The sequence below is a fragment of the Tachyglossus aculeatus genome, chromosome 4 (genome assembly GCF_015852505.1).
Source record: "Tachyglossus aculeatus isolate mTacAcu1 chromosome 4, mTacAcu1.pri, whole genome shotgun sequence".
NCBI classification, from domain to species: domain Eukaryota; kingdom Metazoa; phylum Chordata; class Mammalia; order Monotremata; family Tachyglossidae; genus Tachyglossus; species Tachyglossus aculeatus.
Genome location: NC_052069.1, coordinates 9,109,613 through 9,131,156, shown reverse-complemented (window position 1 = coordinate 9,131,156; position 21,544 = coordinate 9,109,613). Strand labels below are relative to the sequence as shown.

Genomic DNA, 21,544 nt, shown 5'->3' with positions numbered 1-21,544 from the left:
GTTCTAATCCCGCCTCTGCCACTCTTCCTCTGTGGGACCTTGGGCAAGTCACTTCACTTCTCTGAGCCTCAGTTCCCTCATCTGGAAAATGGGAATTAAGACTGTGAGCCTCACGTGGGAAAGGGACTGTGTCCAACCCCACACAGGTTCTACTTAGATCTACTTGGATCTACTTAGAACAGTTTCTGTCACATGGTATGCACTTAATAATTACCACAATTATAATTATTACTTTTCATTATCATTCTCCCCTTCCCCACATTGCTCAGTTGGCAGCTGAGCACTGAATTTCAGAATCTATCAATCAATCATATTTACTGAGTACTTACTATGTGCACAAAACGGTTGGGAGAGTACAATCCAAGAGTCAGTAGCCGTGTTCTCTGCCCACAGCAAGCTCACAGTCTAGAGGGGGAGACAGATATTGATATAAATAAAGATATTTTGGCTATGTGTCCATTTTTATGTAAGCTAGAGGGTAAGGTAGACTGTGTAACAGGCTCACAGTCTAGAAGGGGGAGACAGATATTAAAACAAAACAAGTAGACAGGTGTCAATACCATCAGAATAAATAGAATTATAGCTATATACGCATCATTAATAAAATAGGGTAGTAAATATGTACTAATGTGAGCCTGTTGTTGCGTATATGTTGTTATAATGTACTCTCCCAACTGCTAAGTACAGTGCTTTCCATGTAATAAGCGCTTGATAAATGTGATTGAATGAATGAATGAATACCGTTGATTGATGTGTAGGGAGGAGTGAGGTATGAGTTGGCTTTTGGGGAGGTGAGTAAGAAGTAGCTTCTCTTGGACTATACAAAACAGATTAGATTAATTAGCCTAGGGACAGGACATCCTGACAGCCTCTGATTTCCTTTGTCTACGATTTAAAAAAAATTCAGCCTCTTCCACAGACAAACGTAGAGGGAAAAGCGAGTGATGTGACTGTAATCCAAGTTTCTTTTAAAGAGATAATGAGTTCGCCATCTATGCTAATACTCCGGAGTCTTTTAGGGATTTTTTTTTTCAAACTCATATAGGATACGAAATGACATTTCCAATTACCTACCACATGATGCCGGGAATTGGGTCTATTGGCTGTGTCCGATCTGATTATCTCCTATCTACCTAAGCACTTAATGAGTTCCAGAATTCTCCTGGACTCGCCTGGGTAAGCGGGAGAAAATACAGTGCAGAGATCAAAGCCAAAAATGGGGTGATTTCATTTTCGGTTTGTTCTTTCAATTGTATTTATTGAGCGCTTACATAGTGTTGTACTAAGCACTTGAGAGAGTACTATATAAAAATAAACAGACATATTCCCTGCCCACAAGGAGCTTACCATCTAGAGGTGGGGAGATAGACATTAATACAGATAAAGGACAGATATGGACATAAGAGGTGTGGGGCCGCGAGTGGGGAAGAACAAAGGGAGCAAGTCAGGGCAAGGCAGAAGGGAGTAGGGGAAGAGGAAAGGGGTTATTAGTCAGGGAAGGCTTCTTGGAGGAGATGGGCCTTCAATAAGGCTTTGAAGGTTGGGGAGAGTCGTTGTCAGATATGAAGAGGGGGGACGTTCCAGGCCAGAGGCAGGATGTGGGCAAGAGCTCTCTCTCATCCAGATTTTGTAAAGCAATACTATGGCCTCATCAGCGACCCCATCAAACATCCAGTACCCAGGTGGTTTGCACGGGGCCATCTGTATGCTCTTGCCTTGTTCCCCAGTGGATCAGCTGCAGGGCCTTTTTAAATGGCTCACTGGGGCTAGGGGTACCATTTGTGACTGCGTAATAGAGTCCCTCAGGACAACCAGTCATGGGTATAAGGGTTAAGAGGGAAATCATTTGGAGCTCTAGAAATTCATAAGCTTTCCATTCAGATTAACCTCTCTGTGCTTCAGTTTCCTCATCTGGAAAATGGGGGGGATTCAGTACCTGTTCTCCCTCAGCCTGTGAGCCCCATGTGGGACAAGGACAATGCCTGACCTAATTATCTTCATTCTCATGGGGTGAGATAGATGAGATGGATGTTCTTCATTCTCATGGGGTGAGATAGATGAGATGGAGGTGCAGTGAGTAGGCTGGGATTAGAGGAACGAAGCGTGCGGGCTGGGTTGGAGAAGGAGAGTAGCGAGCTGAGGTAAGGGGGACAAGCAAGTCACAAAGTCATCACAAAGGCATGAGAAGCAGCGTGGCTCAGTGGAAAAGAGCACAGGCTTGGGAGTCAGAGGTCATGGGTTCAAATCCTGGCTCTGACAATCATTAGCTGTCTGACTTTGGGCAAGTCACTTGACTTCTCTGTGCCTCAGTTCCTTCATCTGTAAAATGGGGATTAAGACTGTGAGCCCCCCGTGGGACAACCTGATCACCTTGTAACCTCCCCAGCGCTTAGAACAGTGCTTCACACATAGTAAGCGCTTAATAAATGCCATTATTATTATTATCATTATCCCTCTCCCTAGTTCCTGACACTGCCAAATTTAAAAGGAGTCTCTCTTTGAACCTGGGTTCTAATCCTGGCTCCACCCCATGTCTGCTGCGTGACCTTGGGCAAGTCACTTAGCTTCTCTAGACCTCAGTTGTCGTTGTTTTGTTGTCTTATGCTGTCGAGTCGTGTCCGACCCATAGCGACGCCATGGACACGTCTCTCCCAGAACGCCCCGCCTCCATCTGCAATCGTTCTGGTGGTGGATCCACAGAGGTTTCTTGGGAAAAATCTGGAAGTGGTTGACTATTGCCTCCTTCTGCGCAGTAAACCTGAGTCTCTGCTCTCGACTCTCTCCCATGCCGCCGCTGCCCAGCACAGGGGAGTTTTGACTTCTAGCAGGTGGCCTGCCACTCACTAGCCACTGGCTAAGCGAGGAATGGAGTGGACGGGCCTCTGCTTGACTCTCCCTCCCATAGTCAAGACCGGTAGAGGACTGGAAACTCTCCAGGTGCCACCCTGGGAGGCGAGGCCTCAGTTCCCTCATCTATAAAATGGGCATTAAGAATGGGAGCCCATTCTAGACTGTGAGCCCATTGTTAGGTAGGGACCGTCTCTTTGTTGCCAACTTGTACTTCCCAAGTGCTTAGTACAGTGCTCTGCACACAGTAAGTGCTCAATAAATACGATTGAAAGAATGAATGTGGGACAAGGACTGTGTCCGACCTGATTAACTTGTATCTACCCCAGCGCTTTGAACAGTGCTTGTCACGTAGTAAGCGCTTAACAAGTACCATAATTATTATTATTAATTATTATCCCAGTCATAATGGGCATGATATTTCTTGCCTCCTTTCCAAAGGCAGTAGACTGTACTCACTAATTTCTCCACCTATTCATCCATTTTTCTATATCACCTATTCACCTGAATCTGTATCTCCTACGCACTTTAATACCCACCCTAAATCCCCAGCCCCACAGCACTTAGATGCATACCAGTCAATCGGCGTTATTTTTTCAGCACTTTTTTCAGAGCACTGCACTAAGCACACGTATCCTTATTCTCTGCCGTTTTCCCTATCTGTCATTTAGTTTGATGCCTATCTACCCCACTAAACTGTAAGCTTGAAGGCGGGGGTCTGCTTTATGCACTCTGTTGAATTATACTCTCCCAAGCGCTTGGTACAGTGCTCTGCACACAGTAAGCGCTCAGTAAATACCTTTGATCGGGACAGTACAACAGACATGTAAGACCCATTCCTCACTCACGATGGAGTTTACTCTCCATCAGAGGAGGCAGACGCATTTACAAAAGAAAGCAGAATAATTGAACGTATCACCCTGGGGAAGCAATATGGCTTAGTGGATACAGCCCAGATCTGGAGTCAGAAAGACCTGGGTTCTAATCCTGCCACTTGTCTGCTGTGTGACCTCAGGCAAGTCACTTCTCTAGGCCTCAGTTCCCTCGCCTGTAAAATGGCGAATGAGCCCCACGCGAGACAGGGACTGGGTCCAACCCGATTAGCTCGTATCTACCCCATTGCTTAGAACGATGCCTGGCACATAGTAAGCGCTTAACAAATGCCATCATTATCATAAGAAGCAACATGGCCTAGTGGATAGAGCACAGGCCTGGGAAAAGTACCTGGGTTCTAGTCCTGGTTCTGTCGCTTGTCTGCTGGGTGACCTTGGACAAGTCACTTGACTTCTCTGAGCTTCAGTTACCACTGGAGATTAGGATTGTGAGCCCCATGTGAGACATGGATTGGGTCCAACCTGATCAACTTTTATTTACCCCAGTGCTTAGAACAGTGCCTGGCACACTAAGCTTTTAAAAATGCCATAAAAAAAAGTCATCAACGCATTCGTGCTTGTGGTGACATTCATTCATTGATTCATTTGGTCATATTTATTGAGCACTTACTGTGTGCAAAGCCTTTTACTAAGCGCTTGAGGGAGTCCAAACCAGTGAGCAGACACATTCCCTGCTCACAAGGAGCTGTCAGTCTAGAGGGGAGGATAGATTGTATAATATAAATAAATAAATTAATATAAATAAATAAATTACAAATATGCACAGCACAGCACAGTGGAAAGAGCCCGGGCTTGGGAGTCAGAAGTCGTGGGTTCTATTTCCAGCTCCGCCACTTATCATCTGTCTGGGACTTAGTTACCTCATCTGTAAAATGGGGATTAATAGTGTGAGCCCCAGATGGGACAACCTGATTACCCTGTATCTACCTCAGTGCTTAGAACAGTTCTTGGTACATAGTAAGCGCTTAACAAATACCATAATTATTGTTATTATTATTAAGTCACTTAACTTATCTGTGCCTGTTACCTCATCTGTCAAATGGGGATGAAGACTGTGAGCCCCACGTGGGACAACCTGATTACCTTGTATCTACCCCAGTGCTTAGAACAGTGCTTGGGCCTTAGTAAGCACTTAACAAATACTATTATTATTATTATCATTATTATTATTATTACTGTTTGGGAGGCTGGGAGGGGAGATGAATAAAGGGAGCAAGTCAAGGTGACGCAGAAGGGAGTGGGAGAAGAGGAATGGTGAGGCTTAGTCAGGGAAGGCCTCTTGGAGGAGATGGGCCCTCAGAAGGGACTTGAAAGGGGGGGTGAGGAACTGTGTGTGGGATCCAGCACTTAGAACAGTGCTTCGTACATAGAAAGCGCTTAACAAATGCTATTATTATTATTATTATTATTATTATTATTATTATTATTATTATTATTATTTGAGGAGTGAGGGCGTTCCAGACCAGGGGTCAGTGGTGAGAGAGATGAGAGACAAGATTGAGGGACAATGAGAAGGTGAGCAAAAATGGAACCTGGCTCAAAGCCAGGCTTGGAACTTGACTTCTGAAGGCGCTTTCTCTGGTTTCTTGGCAGCTAAGAGCTACTTCGCCTTGGATGACTTTGTGGAGATCACGAAGAAGTACGCCAAAGGCATCATCCCCAGCCAGTTGTTACTACAGGATGAAGACGACGACGACGAGTTGGCCGGGAAGGGTCCAGAAGACCTGCCTCTCCGCCTCAAAGTGAGTCGTCACTCAGGGACGGACCGAAGGGCTCCAATCCACCACATCCACTTTTGTGGAACCTGATGGCGGATACTTTTGTTTGGCTCATTTGCTTTTGAGGGGGCGGTGGGGATGGGCAGGGGATGTGCTTAATGGTATTTGTTCAGCACTCCATAATAATAATAATAATGGCATTTATTAGGCGCTTACTATGTGCAAAGCACTGTTCTAAGCGCTGGGGAGGTTACAAGGAGATCGGGTTGTCCCATGGGGGATCACAGTCTTAATCCCCATTTTACAGATGAGGGAACTGAGGCACAGAGAAGTGAAGTGATTTGCCCAAAGTCACACAGCTGATAACTGGCGGAGCCGGATTTGAACCCTGACCTCTGACTCCAAAGCCCGGGCTCTTTCCACTGAGCCATGCTGCTGCTTCCCTAGATGCCAGCCACCTGTTCTAAGCCCTGGGGTAGATACAAGCTCATCAACTTAGACACAGTCCATGTTCCAGGTGGGGCTCGTCGTCTTATTCCCCAGTTTACAGGTGAGGGAACTGAGGCACAGAGAGTAATAATAATGATACTTGAATTTGTTAAGTGCTTACTATGTGCAAGGCACCATTCTAAGGCCGGGGGTAGATACAAGTTCATTAGCTTAGATACAGTCCATGACCCACATGGGGCTTATGGTCTTATTCCCCATTTTACAGATGGAGAAACTGAGCCATAGAGAATAATAAAAATAATAATAATACTTGTGGTATTTGTTAAGTGCTTACCACATGCAAGGCACTGTTCTAAGCCCTGGGGTAGATACAAGCTTAGACATTAGCTTAGACACAGTATATGTCCCAAATGGGGCTCACAGTCTTATTCCCCTTTTATAGATGAAGAAACTGAGGCACAAATACTACTACTACTACTAAGAATAATAATAATAATAATGATGACGATGATAATTGTGCTATTTGTTAAGCACTTACTATGTGTCAGGCACGGAACTAAGTGCTGGAGTAGATCAGGTTGGACATAGTCCCTGTCCAACATGGGGCTCAGAGTCTTAATCCACATTTTACAGATGAGGGAACGGAGGCCCAGGGAATGGAAGCAACTTGCCCAAAGTCACACAGCAGACAGGTGGCAGAGCCAGGATTAGAACCCAGATCCTTCTGACTCCCGGGCCTGGGCTCTATCCAGTAGGCCACGCTGCTTCTTGTGTAATGGGTTGAGGATTTTGCAGTGGGGCCTGGCTTGAAAGTCAAATTAATTTTGAGTCTTTCTCTCCCTCCTTTCTGCTTTTTTCTCTCCTCCCACTATGTCCCCTCTAAAAATCAAAATTGGGAGAGGGCGCTTAAGTGGGTCTCAGCTGTGTGTTCCTCGATATCCCCCCATGATCAACAGTGGAACTCACACCTCCATCTGTGTCTAGTGTGAAAACTAAAGGTACTAGTTTGGACTCCCCCAAACGCTTAGTACAGTGCTCCGCACTGAGAAGCAGAATGGCGAAGTGGATAGAGCATGGCCCTGGGAGTCAGTAGGATCTGGATTCTAATTCTAGCTCACCTACTTGTTGGCTGTGAGTCCCTGGTCTTGTCATTTCACTTCTCTGAGCCTCCATTACCTCATCTGTAACAAGGAGATTAAGACTGTGAGCTTTTTCATTCATTCATTCATTCATTCAATCGTATTTATTGAGCGCTTACTGTGTGCAGAGCACTGTACTAAGCGCTTGGGAAGTACAAGTTGGCAACATAGAGAGACGGTCCCTACCCAACAACGGGCTCACAGTCTAGAAGGGGGAGACAGACAACAAAGCACAACATGTGAACAGGTGTCAAGTCATCAGAATAAATAGGATGCACATCATTAACAAAATAAAATAAATAGAATAGTAAATATGTACAAGTAAAATAAATAGAGTAATAAATCTGTACAAACATATATACAGATGCTTTGGGGAGGGGAAGGAGGTACGTGAGCTTCACGTAGGACAGGGACTGTGTCCAACCTGATTAGCCTATATCTATCCCAGCGGTTAGTACAGTGTCTGGCACATAGTAAGTGCTTAACAAATACTATTAAAAAAATAAGTGCTCAGTAAATACCACTGGTTAATACATAAATACGTAATACAATTTATTTATTAATAAAATAAATAGAATAATAAATATGGACAGCTATACACCAGTGCTAAGGGGCTGGGAAGGGGGTAGAGCAGAAGGAGGGAATTGGGGCGATGGGGAGAGGAGGAGGAGCAGAGGAAAGGGGGAGGGTTAGTCTGGGAAGGCCTCCTGGAAGAGGTGAGCTCTCAGTAGGGCTTTGAAGGGGGAAAGATCCATACATATGTACAGATCCATAAATGATTTGTTTATATTAATGTCTTTCTCCCCCTCTAGAAAGTAAGCTCACTGTGGACAGGGAACATAATACAACTTTATTGTATTATGCTTTCCCAAGCGCTTCGTACAGTGCTCTGTATGCAATAAACACTCAGTAATTACCACTGATTAATTCTTTCAGTCATGCTTACTAAGCACTTACTGTGTTCAGAGCACTGTACGAAGCACTTGGGAAAGTACAGTATAGCAATAAAGAGTGACAGTCCCTGCCCATGACAAGCTTACCGTCTAGAGGGGGGGAGACCGACATCATTATGAATGGTCATCAATATAAATAAATTGATTATAGAGGTTTTATACATTCACTTCTTCCAGAACATACGTTTATCAGTATGGGTCTGGAGAAAAATAACCTTCCAACCTCACACATCTATTTGGATTGACTGTGACGTGGTGAGACTTTTATTTTAGTGGTATTTGGTAGGTGCTTTCTATGTGTCAGACACTGTACTAAATGCTGACATCTAGACTGTGAGCCCACTGTTGGGTAGGGACCGTCTCTATATGTTGCCAACTTGTACTTCCCAAGCGCTTAGTACAGTGCTCTGCACACAGTAAGCGCTCAATAAATACGATTGATTGATTGAATGATTGATCAATATAAATAAATTGATTATAGAGGTTTTATACATTCACTTCTTCCAGAACATACGTTTATCAGTATGGGTCTGGAGAAAAATAACCTTCCAACCCCACACATCTGTTTGGATTGACCGTGACGTGGTGAGACTTTTTTATTTTAGTGGTATTTGGTAGGTGCTTTCTATGTGTCAGACACTGTACTAAATGCTGACATCTTCTAGCCTGTGAGCCCGCTGTTGGGTAGGGACCGTCTCTATATGTTGCCAACTTGTACTTCCCAAGCGCTTAGTACAGTGCTCTGCACACAGTAAGCGCTCAATAAATAGGATTGAATGAATGAATGAATACTAAGAGATGCCACAGCAACAGGCAGGAGCATAGTGCTAATCAACGGACCCCGTCTGGGATGCAAATTTACTGACCAACGTACAACTGGGACAACTGAGGGTGTGCTTGGATGAAGCAGTAGCTCTATAGGCAGTTTTCCAGAAAAATCCCTGGTGACAATGTGACGTGAATGGATCCGCGTAGAATTTCGTGCGGAAAACATCTTTGAAAATAACACGGTCCCACGAAACCAGTGGTTTCTGCCTCTTGTATTCCAGGACTCCTTCACAGACCTGGAGTAATGGCATCATCAATCACTCATTAGTTGGTTTTTGCTTAGTACAGTGATCTGCACACCGTAAGCGCTCAATAAATACGATTGAATGAATGAATGAAGTGCTTAATCTGTGGTGAGCACTGAACTAAATACCTGGGGGATTGCAACGGAATCAGTCGACACAATCCTTGCCTTTAAAGTGTTTAGGATTTAACACTTTAGGGGAGTGTTAGGTTTAGGGGAGACAGTGAGGAGCAGCATGGCCTCGTGGATAGAGCACGGGCCAGGACGTCAGAATGTCACGGGTTCTAATCCCGGCCCCGCCACTTGTCTGCTGTGTGACCTTGAGCAAGTCACTTAACTTCCCTGTGCCTCAGTTCCCTCATCTGTGAAATGGGGATTAAGACCGTGAGCCCTATGTGGGACAGGGACTGTGTCGAACCCGATTATCTTGTATCTGCCCCAGTGCTTAGAACAGTGCTTGGCACATAGTGAGCAGCGTGGCTCATTGGAAAGAGCCCGGGCTTTGGAGTCAGAGGTCTTGGGTTCAAACCCCGGCTCTGCCAATTGTCAGCTGTGTGACTTTGGGCAAGTCACTTAACTTCATTGGGCCTCGGTTACCTCATCTGTAAAATGGGGATTAAGACTGTGAGCCCCCCGTGGGACAACCTGATCACCTTGTATCCTCCCCAGCGCTTAGAACAGTGCTTTGCACATAGTAAGTGCTTAACAAATGCCATCATTATTATTATTATTATTATTAACAAATATCATCATTATTATTATTATTATCATTATTACATTCAGGTAAATTACAGATGGGGAATCAGCATGGCGTAGTGGATAGAGCCCTGGCCATGGGCCCTAATCCCAAGTCTGCTACATGTCTGCTGTGTGACCGTGGGGAAGTCACTTCACTTCTCTGGGCCTCAGTGTCCTCATCTGTAAAATTAATTCATTCACTCATTCTTTCATTCAGTCGTATTTATTGAGCACTCACTGTGTGCAGAGCACTGTACTAGCACTTGGAAAGTACAGTTTGGCAGCAGATAGCGACAGTCCCTACCCAACAACAGTCTAGAAGGGGGAAACAGACAACAAAACAAAACAAATAGACAGGCATCAATAGCATAAAAATAGATAAATAGTCTTTTAGACTGAGCCCACTGTTGGGTAGGGACCGTCTCTATATGTTGCCTACTTGTACTCCCCAAGCACTTAGTACAGTGCTCTGCACACAGTAAGCGCTCAATAAATACAATTGATGATGATGATAAATAGAATTATACGTATATGCACATCATTAATAAAATAAATAGAATAATGAATATGGACAAGTATTCACCAGTGCTGTGGGGTGGGGAAGGGGATAGAGAAGAGGGAGGGAGTAGGGAGAGGAGAGAAGGAGCAGCGGGAAAGGGGGCTCAGTCTGGGAAGGCCTCCTGGAGGAGGTGAGCTCTCAGTAGGGCTTTGAAGAGAGGAAGTGAGCTAGTTTGGCACATGTATAGAGGGAGGGCATTCCAGACCAATCAGTCAATCAATCGTATTTATTGAGCACTTACTGTGTGCAGAGCACTGTACTAAGCGCTTGGGAACTACAAGCTGGCAACACATAGAGACAGTCCCTAACCAACAGTGGGCTCACAGTCTAAAAGACCAAGTTACTGCTTTGTATCTGGTGCTCTCTTTCTAGCTCCTTGTGGACAGGGAGCGTGTCTACCAACTCTGTTGTAGTGCATTCGTCCTAAGGGCTTAGCACAGCGCTCGGCACACAGTGAGCTTGGCACATAGTAAGCGCTTCACAAGTACCATCACTGTTATTACCTGCCTGATTGTGTTCAGTAAGGGGTAGGTAGAGAAAGAGGCGGGGAGGGAACTGAATTCCTTGCAGCGATTGGAATCGGGATCCTCGACTGCATCACCCATCAGCGCCTGGCATATCTCTATTTGTTGCTGAATTGTACTTTCCAAGCGCTTAGCCCAGTGCTGTGCACACAGTAAGCACTCAATAAATACGATCGTGAATGAATAAGTGTTCAATAAATACGATCCAAGGAATGAATGAATAAGCGTTCAATAAATACGATCGACTGATGGATAGGTTTGGAAGTCCAGGCAATGAGCTGGGACTGGCAAATAATTCAGCTACCGTCACATTTTTAAAAGCTTTCTAGAAAAGAATCCTTCCTTCATTCATTCATTCAGTTGTATTTATTGAGCACTTCCTATGTGCAAAGCACTGTACTAAGTGCTTGGGAGAGTACAGTACAACAGTAAACAGACACATTCTGTCTCCCCCTTTTAGACTGTGAGCCCACTGTTGGGTAGGGACTGTCTCTATATGTTGCCAATTTGTACTTTCCAAGTGCTTAGTACAGTTCTCTGCACATAGTAAGCGCTCAATAAATACGATTGATGATGATGATTCCCCGCCCACAATGAGCTTACAGTCTAGAGGGGGAGATAGACATTAATAGTAATGAATAAATTACAGAGAGGTATCTAAGTGGTGTGGAGCTGGGCATAGGGATGAATAAAGGGAGCAAGGCAGAGTGACGCAGAAGGGATCGGGGGAAGAGGAAAGGTGGGCTTAGTCAGGGAAGGCCTCTTGGAGGAGATGGGCCTTCATTTAAGGCTTTGAAGTGGGGAGAGTAATTACTGTCGTTCCTACGCTCTCACATGCCCAAAGCACTCAGTACAGTCCTCTGCTCCCAGAAAGGGCTGAATAAATACCATAGATCGATGGCGAGAAAAAGCCCCTCAGCTCAGCCCGTCTCCCCCAAAGTCAATCGATCCAGCCGGAGATCAGTGGGGAAAAGGTTCCCCCGAGCGACTGCCGTCCAGAACCTCCAACCCGTGTTTTCAGTCTTGCTTGTCTTTCTCAGGAGTAGTGTGGTCTAGTGGCTAGAGCCCGGGCCTAGGAGTCAGAAGGACACAGGTTCTAACCCCGGCTCCACCACTTGTCTGCTGCGTGGCCTTGGGTGAGTCGCTTCACTTCTCTGGGCCTCAGTTCCCTCATCTGTCAAACGGGGGTTAAGACGGCGAGCTCTCCGTGGGACGGGGACTGGGCCCAACCCTCTCAGCTCGTATCCTCCCCAGCACTTAGAACGGTGCCCATTGTTGGGTAGGGACCGTGTCTATATGTTGCCGACCTGTACTTCCAAGCGCTTAGTACAGTGCTCTGCGCACGGTAAGTGCTCAATAAATACGATCGAATGAATGAACGGTGCCGACACGCGGTCGGCGCCTGACCGATACTGTCGTTATCGTGATCCATCCTCGTCATTCCCCAGGTGGTGAAATTCCCCCTCCACGCCATCATGGAGATCAAAGAGTACCTGATCGAGATGGCGTCGAAGGCCGGCATGCACTGGCTGTCCACCATCGTCCCGACCCACCACATCAACGCGCTCCTCTTCTTCTTCGTCATCAGCAACCTGACGGTGGAGTTCTTCGCCTTCTTCATCCCCCTGGTCATCTTCTACCTGTCCTTCCTGTCCATGGTGATCTGCACCCTGAAGGTCTTCCAAGACAGCAAGGCCTGGGAGAACTTCCGCACCCTGACGGACCTGCTGCTCCGCTTCGAGCCCAACCTGGACGTGGAGCAGGCCGAGGTGAACTTCGGCTGGAACCACCTGGAGCCCTACGTCCACTTCCTGCTCTCGGTGGCCTTCGTCATCTTCTCCTTCCCCATGGCCAGCAAAGAGTGCCTCCCCTGCTCCGAGCTGGCCGTGGTGTCTCTCTTCTTCACGGTGACGAGCTACCTGAGCCTGAGCGCCTGCGCCGAGCCCTTCACCCGCCGGGCCCTGCTGACCGAGGTGGCGGCCGGGGCCCTGTCGCTTCTGCCTCACGTGCCGCTGGCCCTGGGCCCCCTGGCCCTCCTGGGCCAGACGTTCTGGACCGTCCCCGTGGGCTCGCTGGTTGTCCTGAACGTGAGCATCCCCTGCCTCCTGTTCGTCTACCTGTTCTACCTCCTCTTCAGGATGGCCCGGCTGAGGAACTTCCAAGGGACCTACTGCTACCTGGTCCCCTATCTGGTGTGCTTCATGTGGTGTGAGCTGTCGGTGGTCATCCTGCGCGAAGCCACCGGGCTGGGCCTCGTCCGCGCCAGCCTCGGCTACTTCCTCTTCCTTTTCGCCCTCCCGGTCCTGGCGGTGGGCCTGGCGCTGATGGGCGCCGTCCAGCTGGCCAAGTGGTTCTTCTCGCTGGAGCTGGCCAAGATGGCGGCCACGGCGGCCCTGTGCGCGGTCCCGCTGCTGGCCCGCCGCTGGACGAGGGCCAGCCTCTCCCCGGCGGGCGTCGTCCGCTCCCTGACCCGGAGCTCCGTGGTGAAGCTCATCCTGGTCTGGCTCACGGCCGTCGTGGCCTTCTGCTGGTTCTACGTCTACCGCTCGGAGGGGATGAAGGTGTACAACTCGACGCTCAGCTGGCCGCAGTACGGCTTCCTGTGCGGGCCCCGGGCCTGGAAGGAGACCAACATGGCCCGCACTCAGATCCTCTGTAGCCACCTGGAGGGCCACCGGGTCACGTGGACGGGCCGCTTCAAGTACGTCCGGGTCACGGACATCGACAACAGCGCCGAGGCGGCCGTCAACGTGCTGCCCTTCTTCCTCGGCGACTGGCTGCGCTGTCTCTACGGGGAGCCCTACCCGGGCTGCGACCCGGCCCGCGACCCGGCCCGCTCCCCGGCCCCTCGCGAGGACGACCTGTGCCGCCTCAAGGCCCTCGCCAAGCACCGCTGCCACATGAAGCGGTTCGACCGCTACAAGTTCGAGATCACGGTGGGCATGCCCTACGGGGCCGCCGGCAAGACCCCGGAGGAGGACGACATCACCAAGGACGTGGTGCTCAGGGCCAGCCACGAGTTCAAGGATGTGCTCCTGCACCTGAGGCAGGGGAGCGTGATTGAGTTCAGCACCATCCTGGAGGGCCGGCTGGGCAGCAAGTGGCCAGTCTTCGAACTCAAGGCCATCAGCTGCCTCAACTGCATGGCCAAGCTCATCCCCTCCAGGCGCCACGTGAAGATCGAACACGACTGGAGGAGCAACGTCCACGCCGCCCTCAAGTTCGCCTTCGATTTCTTCTTCTTCCCCTTCCTGTCCGTGGCCTGAGCCCCCTCCTCCGGCCCGGTGGGGGTATCCCGGTCGCCCCGTCGATACCGATACCCCCGGGCCCACCCCCTGACCGCCCCACCGCCCAGTTAGCAAAATGTTTGTGAAGCCCGGGGTGTCGGCGACGCTTGACTGCGATACACGGGACCCGACGCCTTTCCGCCAGAAGGATCGTTGCATGCTCCCCGTCTTTCCATCCGGAACCCTGTGACCACTGTGGAACGGGCCCGATGCTAGAGTTGGATCCCTTAAGAGCGCTTGCCCCCCCCCAAAAAGGTCCATTCCTGGTGTTGGATCGGAGCCGGCCCCGTCTCGTGGCTGTCGGTTGAACTTTGACCCCTCCTGCCTCCACTTTGGGCCTCCGCCCGGAGCGGACACCGAGCGCGGGCGCCAGGCGGAGTCCCAAAAGCATCCGAAGGGATCTCAGGCTTAAGACGCAGACGCAGTTCCAGTGGGAAGTCACCCAGAGCGGGATGCGGAAGAGGGAGATTTCTGCCCGGCCGATATCGACCCCGCGTGGCATAGGAATCCGGAGTAAATCGGGCCGAGTCCACGGAGAGCGACCGGGGTGAGATCACGGACGATTCGTGACGTGCAACGGAACGGACCGCAACAGAAAATGTATTACTGCATCGAGTAGTTCCAATGAAACCCCCGTGGTTATCTCTGTATTATTTATTCCGTTGTAATTGTTCACTTGAATACAAGTGTGATGCCTAGCCTTCGTGTCGTGTCTCTTTTTCACAAACGGCGTCCTGAGAGGTTTTTGTTGTCTTTTTTAATCGCATCTGAAAATCTTTCTCCTCCTTTCAGAATGGGGATTAAGGCTACGAGCTCCACTTGGGAGACAGACTGTGTCCAACCTGATTAGCTTGTAACTACCCCAGTGCTTGGGACAGTGCCAAGCACATAGTTAACACTCAACACGTACCATTTAAAAACCATAAAAATGGGTCATATATTGCTCATTAGCCCAAGCAGTGGCCTTCTCCTTCAAAGTTACCTCACAACCACCTCATTTTCCTAATGTTGTCTTTGGGGTTTGGCATGAGCCGATCCATTTTCCCTTACCGGACCTTAACCTTTTCTATCTGCCGATCCTTGGCACATAATAATAATAATAATGATAATAATAATAGCATTTATTAAGCACTTACTATGTGCAAAGCACTGTTCTAAGTGCTGGGGAGGCTACAAGGTGATCAGATTGTCCCACGTGGGGCTCACAGTCTTCATCCCCATTTTACAGATGAGGTAACTGAAGCCCAGAGAAGTTAAGTGATCGGCCCAAAGTCACACAGCTGGCAATTGGCGGAGCCAGGATTTGAAACCATGACCTCCGACTCCCAAGCCTGCGCTCTTTCCATTGAGCCACGCTGCTTCTCTATCTGTTTGGAACACGAGTTCTTTACCTTGATTCATCAAGACACCCCTGGGCTTTATCTGAATAGGCTCTGACGGTTCGGTTTTAAAAATAGCCGTCTAATCATAGCTGTCTTGGATTCTTTTTGCCTCCTTAGATCGTCTCGTAATCTATTAATAGGCTTTGGAGTGAAGAGGGGCTTTATCTACACTTGGAAACCTCTCAGTCTGGATCTGTCCTTTCATCCTTTGTGTCAAAGGGCGCTCAAGGCCGAATTAAAATCACCGAGTCACAAAGGCGTTTTAACTTAACCCCCTTACATCTGGGTTGAACTCAAATACCACATCCCCGGTATTTCCCCTCCTGCACCCAAACTGCCTTCTGCCGGCCCGGATCAGACAGCCAGAGGTATTTATTAAGTGCTTACGATGTGCTAGTCGCAGTACTCAACGTTGGGGGAGATGCAAGATAATCAGGTGGGACACAGTCCCTGTCCCACACGGGGCTCACAGTCTGAGCCGGAGGGAGTAGAATTTAAGAATCCCCACTCTACAGATGGAAAAACAGAGGCTCGGAGAAGCAGAGTGACTTGCCCAGGGCCATACGGCAGACAAGTGGCGGAGTCAGGATTAGAACCCAGGCCCTCTGACTCCCAACCCCATGATCTTCAGTCTCCCGGGCTCATTCTCTATTCACTAGGCCATAATGCCTTTAGAAGCAGCGTGGCTTAGTGGAAAGAGCCCGGGATTGGGAGTCAGAGGACTTGGGTCCTAACCTCGGCTCCGCCACTTGTCTGCTGTGTGACCTTGGGCAACTTCAATGAACTTCTCTGTGCCTCAGTTACCTCAGCTGTAAAATGGGGATTAAAAGTGTGAGCCCCACGTGGGACAGCCTGATGACCCTGTATCTACCCCAGCGCTTAGAACAGTGCGTGGCACATAGTAAGTGCTTAACAAATACCATTATTATTATTATTATTTCATGCTACAATCCAGCATGCTCAATTTGTTCCTCTAATGCCATTGGGTACCTCAATCTCGTCTAACTCCCCACCATCCCCTTGCCTGATTCTCCCTCTGGCATGGAACTTTCTCCTTCTTTATTTCATTCAATCGTATTTATATCTGATAGACCATCACTCTCCCTAACCCTTCACAGACTTATAAAAGTGACACCTCCTCCGAGAGGCCTTCCCTGATGAAGCCCTCATTTCCCCTACTCCCTCTTCTTTCTGCATCACCTATGTGCTTAAATCTGTACTCTTTAAGCACTAGATATTCACCCCATCCTCTCCCTCCCAGCAACCACGTACGTATTCATAATTTACATCAATGTCTCTCCCCCCAGTACACTGTAAACTCCTTACAGTGTCTGCCAAAATGTCTACCAACTCTTATGTTGTCCTCTTCCAAGTGACTAATCAAGTCCTCTACCCACAGCACTCAATAAATAGCACCGATTGATGGACAGACATCTTGATTCTTTGCAAATAATACATGCAAGCCTCATGCTGTTCTACAAACTCATAGCCAGATTAAAAGTACGTGAGGAAACAAGTCTCACCCCTTCATTTTCCGCTTTCAGACCAGAAGGATAAGACAACGGGCTACGAATAATCACTAGTCGTTCAATCTGTTTGTACCTCGTCCAGCCCAAACCTATTATTTGATGACGATTGTCTACCTTGATGTGAATTTATAGGCTTTTATTCATTGACACGTGGCCAGGAAACGATCCCATCGTCCAAATAGCTACCTGTAAGTCGCATGGTGATAAATAGGTAAGCTCAGTTTAGATTGCAGTGAAGCTTTCTGCCATTCGTAGATGTGATTTGGAATCACCTTCCTTTCTTTAAAATACACTGCGTAACTAATGCGATACAAGTTTCCACATTGTACAACGTAAGCGAACGGTTCTCCCCGATAAGTGCCAAAGTTGGCTCAAACAGGAGCAAGACACATAATCCATTTCGTTGTCAGCTTTTGGAAAGCTAACAACAGAAATCAAAACAGTCAACATTAGAATGTTCTCCAAATAAATTCATTTTCAGATAGCCTTTTCTACTAGTCATACTGTGCAACCTAGAGAGCTTTTAGAGACCAGAAAGTGGGGTTAGAAATGTGCAGGTATTTTTCCGCTCTGGTCAAAATGAAAAATCTGCAGACGTCAGTAATAGCAGAAGGTTGACATATGGAGCAGATGACAAGAGTCTCGAGTTAACAATAGCTAAGAGCGGAGAAGATTCTGTTCTGTTGCTGAAACATTTTTGCACCGTGTATTTAAGAATTTCAGCATGCTTTTTTATCTTCCGCTCAGTTGTGCTATAGTGATATTGGACAAGATTCAATTCCTAATGAGGGTTTCTTTTCCAGCAAGTGTTCACACTACCGCTTTGCCTCTGCAGGTAATTTGTTCCAAGACAAATTTTTTTTGTTGTTTTTTTCACGTTTGGCAATCTGATTTTGGTTTTCCCCTCTGGTTGGGTTGTCCCACTGCCAACAGCACAGGATAAATTGGTCCCTCGATAAAGCTTATTCAAACTTGTTCACAAAAGAAAAGAATTGCAGATGTTTGACTTTTTTAACTTAAAAAAATTAATAATAATAATAATGATGATGATGGTATTTAAGTGCTTACTATGTGCCAAGCACTGTTCTAAGCATTGGAGAAGAAACAATAATAATAATAATAATAATAATAATAATAATAATGGTATTTATTAAGCACTTACTATGTGCAAAGCACTGTTCTAAGCATTGGGGAAGAAACAATAATAATAATAATGATGGCATTTATTAAGCACTTACTATGTGCAAAGCACTGTTCTAAGTGCTGGGGAGTTACAAGGTAATCAGGTTGTCCCACGTGGGGCTCACAGTCTTAATCCCCATTTTACAAATGAGGTAACTGAGGCACAAAGAAGTGAAGTGACTTGTCCAAGGTCATACAGCAGACAAGTGGCGGAGGAGGGATTAGAACCCACATCTTCTGCCTCCCAAGCCCGGGCTCTTTCCACTAAGCCATGCTCCTTCTATACATTGCTCTTTCTCATTCATTCATTCATTCAATCGTATTTATTGAGCGCTTACTGTGTGCAGAGCACTGTACTAAGCGCTTGGGAAGTACAAGTTGGAAAAATATAGAGATGGTCCCTACCCAACAGTGGGCTCACAGTCTAGGCACACACACAAACTGTGCCCAACTTCATTAGCTTGTATCTACCCCAGCACTTAGTACAGTGCCTGGCACATAGTAAGTGCTTAACTGATGCTATAAAGCAATAACTTCCAGGGAAGCTGAAGCTTTGATTTTGAAATCTCCAGTGGCTACCAATCAACCTAAGCATCAGGCAAAAACTCCTCACCGTCGGCTTCAAGGCTGTCTATCACCTCACCCCCTCCTACCTCACCTCCCTTCTCTCCTTCTCCAGCCCAGCCCGCACCCTCCGCTCCTCCGCCGCTAACCTCCTCACCATGCCTCGTTCTCACCTGTCCCGCCGTCGACCCCCGGCCCACATCCTCCCCCTGGCCTGGAATGGCCTCCCTCCGCCCATCCGCCAAGCTAGCTCTCTTCCTCCCTTCAAAGCCCTACTGAGAGCTCACCTCCTCCAGGAGGCCTTCCCAGACTGAGCCCCCTTCTCCCTCTCCCCCTCTTCTCCCTCCCCCTCCCCCCTGCCTTACCTCCTTCCCTTCCCCAAAGCACCTGTATATATGTATACATGTTTGTACGTATTTATTACTCTTTTATTTGTACATATTTCTTCTATTTATTTTATTTTGTTAATATGTTTTGTTCTCTGTCTCCCCCTTCTAAACTGTGAGCCCGCTGTTGGGTAGGGACCGTCTCTATATGTTGCCAACTTGTACTTCCCAAGCGCTGAGTACAGTGCTCTGCACACAGTAAGCGCTCAATAAATACGATTGAATGAATGAATGAATGAAATGCAGTCACTCAGTTAATTTCAGTATCGGCTTCTCTCTTTCAAACAAGTTGTGCCAGCTTCGGCAGATGATGAACTGACGTGTATATCACTTGCTTTGGTGCCCAAGATCAAATGGCACTTCAGTGGCAGAGCTGGGATTAGAACCCAGATCCTCTGACTCCCAGGTTTCTGCTCTTTTCACTAGCCCACACCGTTTGCTTTCAGTCGATCGAACAATGGTACGATGGAGACCGTAAGGATAATAAATGATGTATTTTTTAAGCTTTTGCTAAGGGCCAAGTCCTGAATTGGGTCAGATACGAGATAATCAGATCAATTACAGACCCAGGCTGTCACAGGGCTCACAGTCCAAGTAGGAGGTAGGCGCAGTATGGTCTAATGGATAGAGCACGGCTCGGGAGTCGGGAGGACCTGGGTTCTAATCCCGACTTTGCCACTTGTCTGCTGTGTGGCCATGGGCACGTCGCTTCACTTCTCTGGGCCGCAGTTACCTCATGTATAAAATGGGGATTAAGACTGTGAGCCCTATGCAGGACAGGGACTTTGTCCAACCTGATTATCTAGTCCACCACAGTGCTCAGTACAGTGCTGGGCACCTAGTAAGCGCTTAACAATTACCATTTTTTAAAAAAAGAAAAGAACAGGTATTGACTCCCCATTTTACAGATGAGGAAACTCTGATATTGAGAAGTGTTGCCCAAATTCACGTGGCAGGCAAGTGGCAGGGTCTGGATTAGAACCCAGGTCTCCTGTCCTCCTGCAGAGTGCTTTTTCCACCAGGCCATGCTGCGCAATAAATATGTTTGATTTTGGAAAGAGAATCAGGAAAAAAACAACAGGAAGCAATTTCTGGCTCTTCTGGTACCTGAGGTCCCCTCCTCTACCCTGGCCCCAAGGCTTCTCTGGGGGCTTTTCTAAAGGGAGCAAAATAATAATAATTGTGGTATTTGTTATGCTGTTAAATTGCTAATTTGTTCAATCAACCCAGGAAGGTAAAAAATGGTTTGACTTTAAGATTCATTCATTCATTCATTCGATCGTATTTATTGAGCGCTTACTGTGTGCAGAGCACTGTATTAAGCGCTTGGGAAGTACAAGTTGGCAACATATAGAGATGGTCCCTACGCAACAACGGGCTCACAGTCTAGAAGGGGGAGACAGACAACAAAACAAAACATGTGGATAGGTATCAAGTCATCAAAATAAATAGAAATAAAGCTAGATGCACATCATCAACAAAATAAATAGAATAGTAAATATATACAAGTAAGATAAAATAGAGTAATAAATCTGTACAAACATATATACTGGTGCTGTGGGGAGGGGAATGAGGTAGGGCGGGGAGATGGGAAGGAGGAGAGGAAAAAGGGGGCTCAGTCTGGGAAGGCCTCCTGGAGGAGGTGAGCTCTCAGTAGGGTTATGGGCATAAGATTGTTATGGGCATGGAACAGGTCTGCCAATTCTGTTATATTTTACTCTTCCAGGAGCTTAGTACAGTCCTCTGCACATAGTACGCACTCAATAAATACCAATTGATTGATTGATTTAGGGCTTCCTATGAGCTACCTTCGTGGTAGATAAAGGCTAATCAGATCAAAAACACTGCTTTCCCCTCACGGGGCTCACAATCTAAGCCATAGGGAGAGTCACATATCTGCTCTCCATTTTACAGGTGAGTAAACCGAGGCCCGGAGAGGTGAAGTGATTTGCCCAAAGTCACACAGCAGGCAGAGCCTTGATTTGAACCCTGGTCCTCTGACTCCCAGCCCCGTGTTCTTTCCACTAGGTCATGCTGCTGGATATCAGCTTACTGACCCAGATCGCTCCCTTAAATCTTTCCACTCTTCATGTTCTCTCACTTACAACAAACCAGATGGCAGGAGTTCACTCCATCCACCCTTCCTGCCTCCACATCGCCTTCCTGGAAAGTACTATTCTGGGACACTCTGCATCCCAGAATTTAGCGGAATTATTTTCAAGTTCTCATCCTGGCGGTTTGTCAGATTGTTGGGTGATCTGAAAGCTGAGCTCCGGAGAGCTCTCCTGTGCTCAAAGAAAAGTCTAAGTAATAATAATCGT

The 21,544-nt window shown here is 47.4% G+C and overlaps 1 protein-coding gene across 1 annotated transcript in view; it reads left to right on the top strand.

Moving 5' to 3' along the window:
- WFS1 (wolframin ER transmembrane glycoprotein) overlaps positions 1-14,879 on the top strand; it is a 119,314-nt gene extending 104,435 nt beyond the window's left edge. The window contains exons 7-8 of the mRNA XM_038745740.1: positions 5,334-5,482; positions 12,342-14,879. Coding sequence (XP_038601668.1) covers positions 5,334-5,482; positions 12,342-14,159 — 1,967 coding nt within the window. The 3' untranslated portion in view covers positions 14,160-14,879. The remainder of the gene's footprint in view (positions 1-5,333; positions 5,483-12,341) is intronic.
- The last annotated feature ends 6,665 nt before the right edge of the window (positions 14,880-21,544 follow it).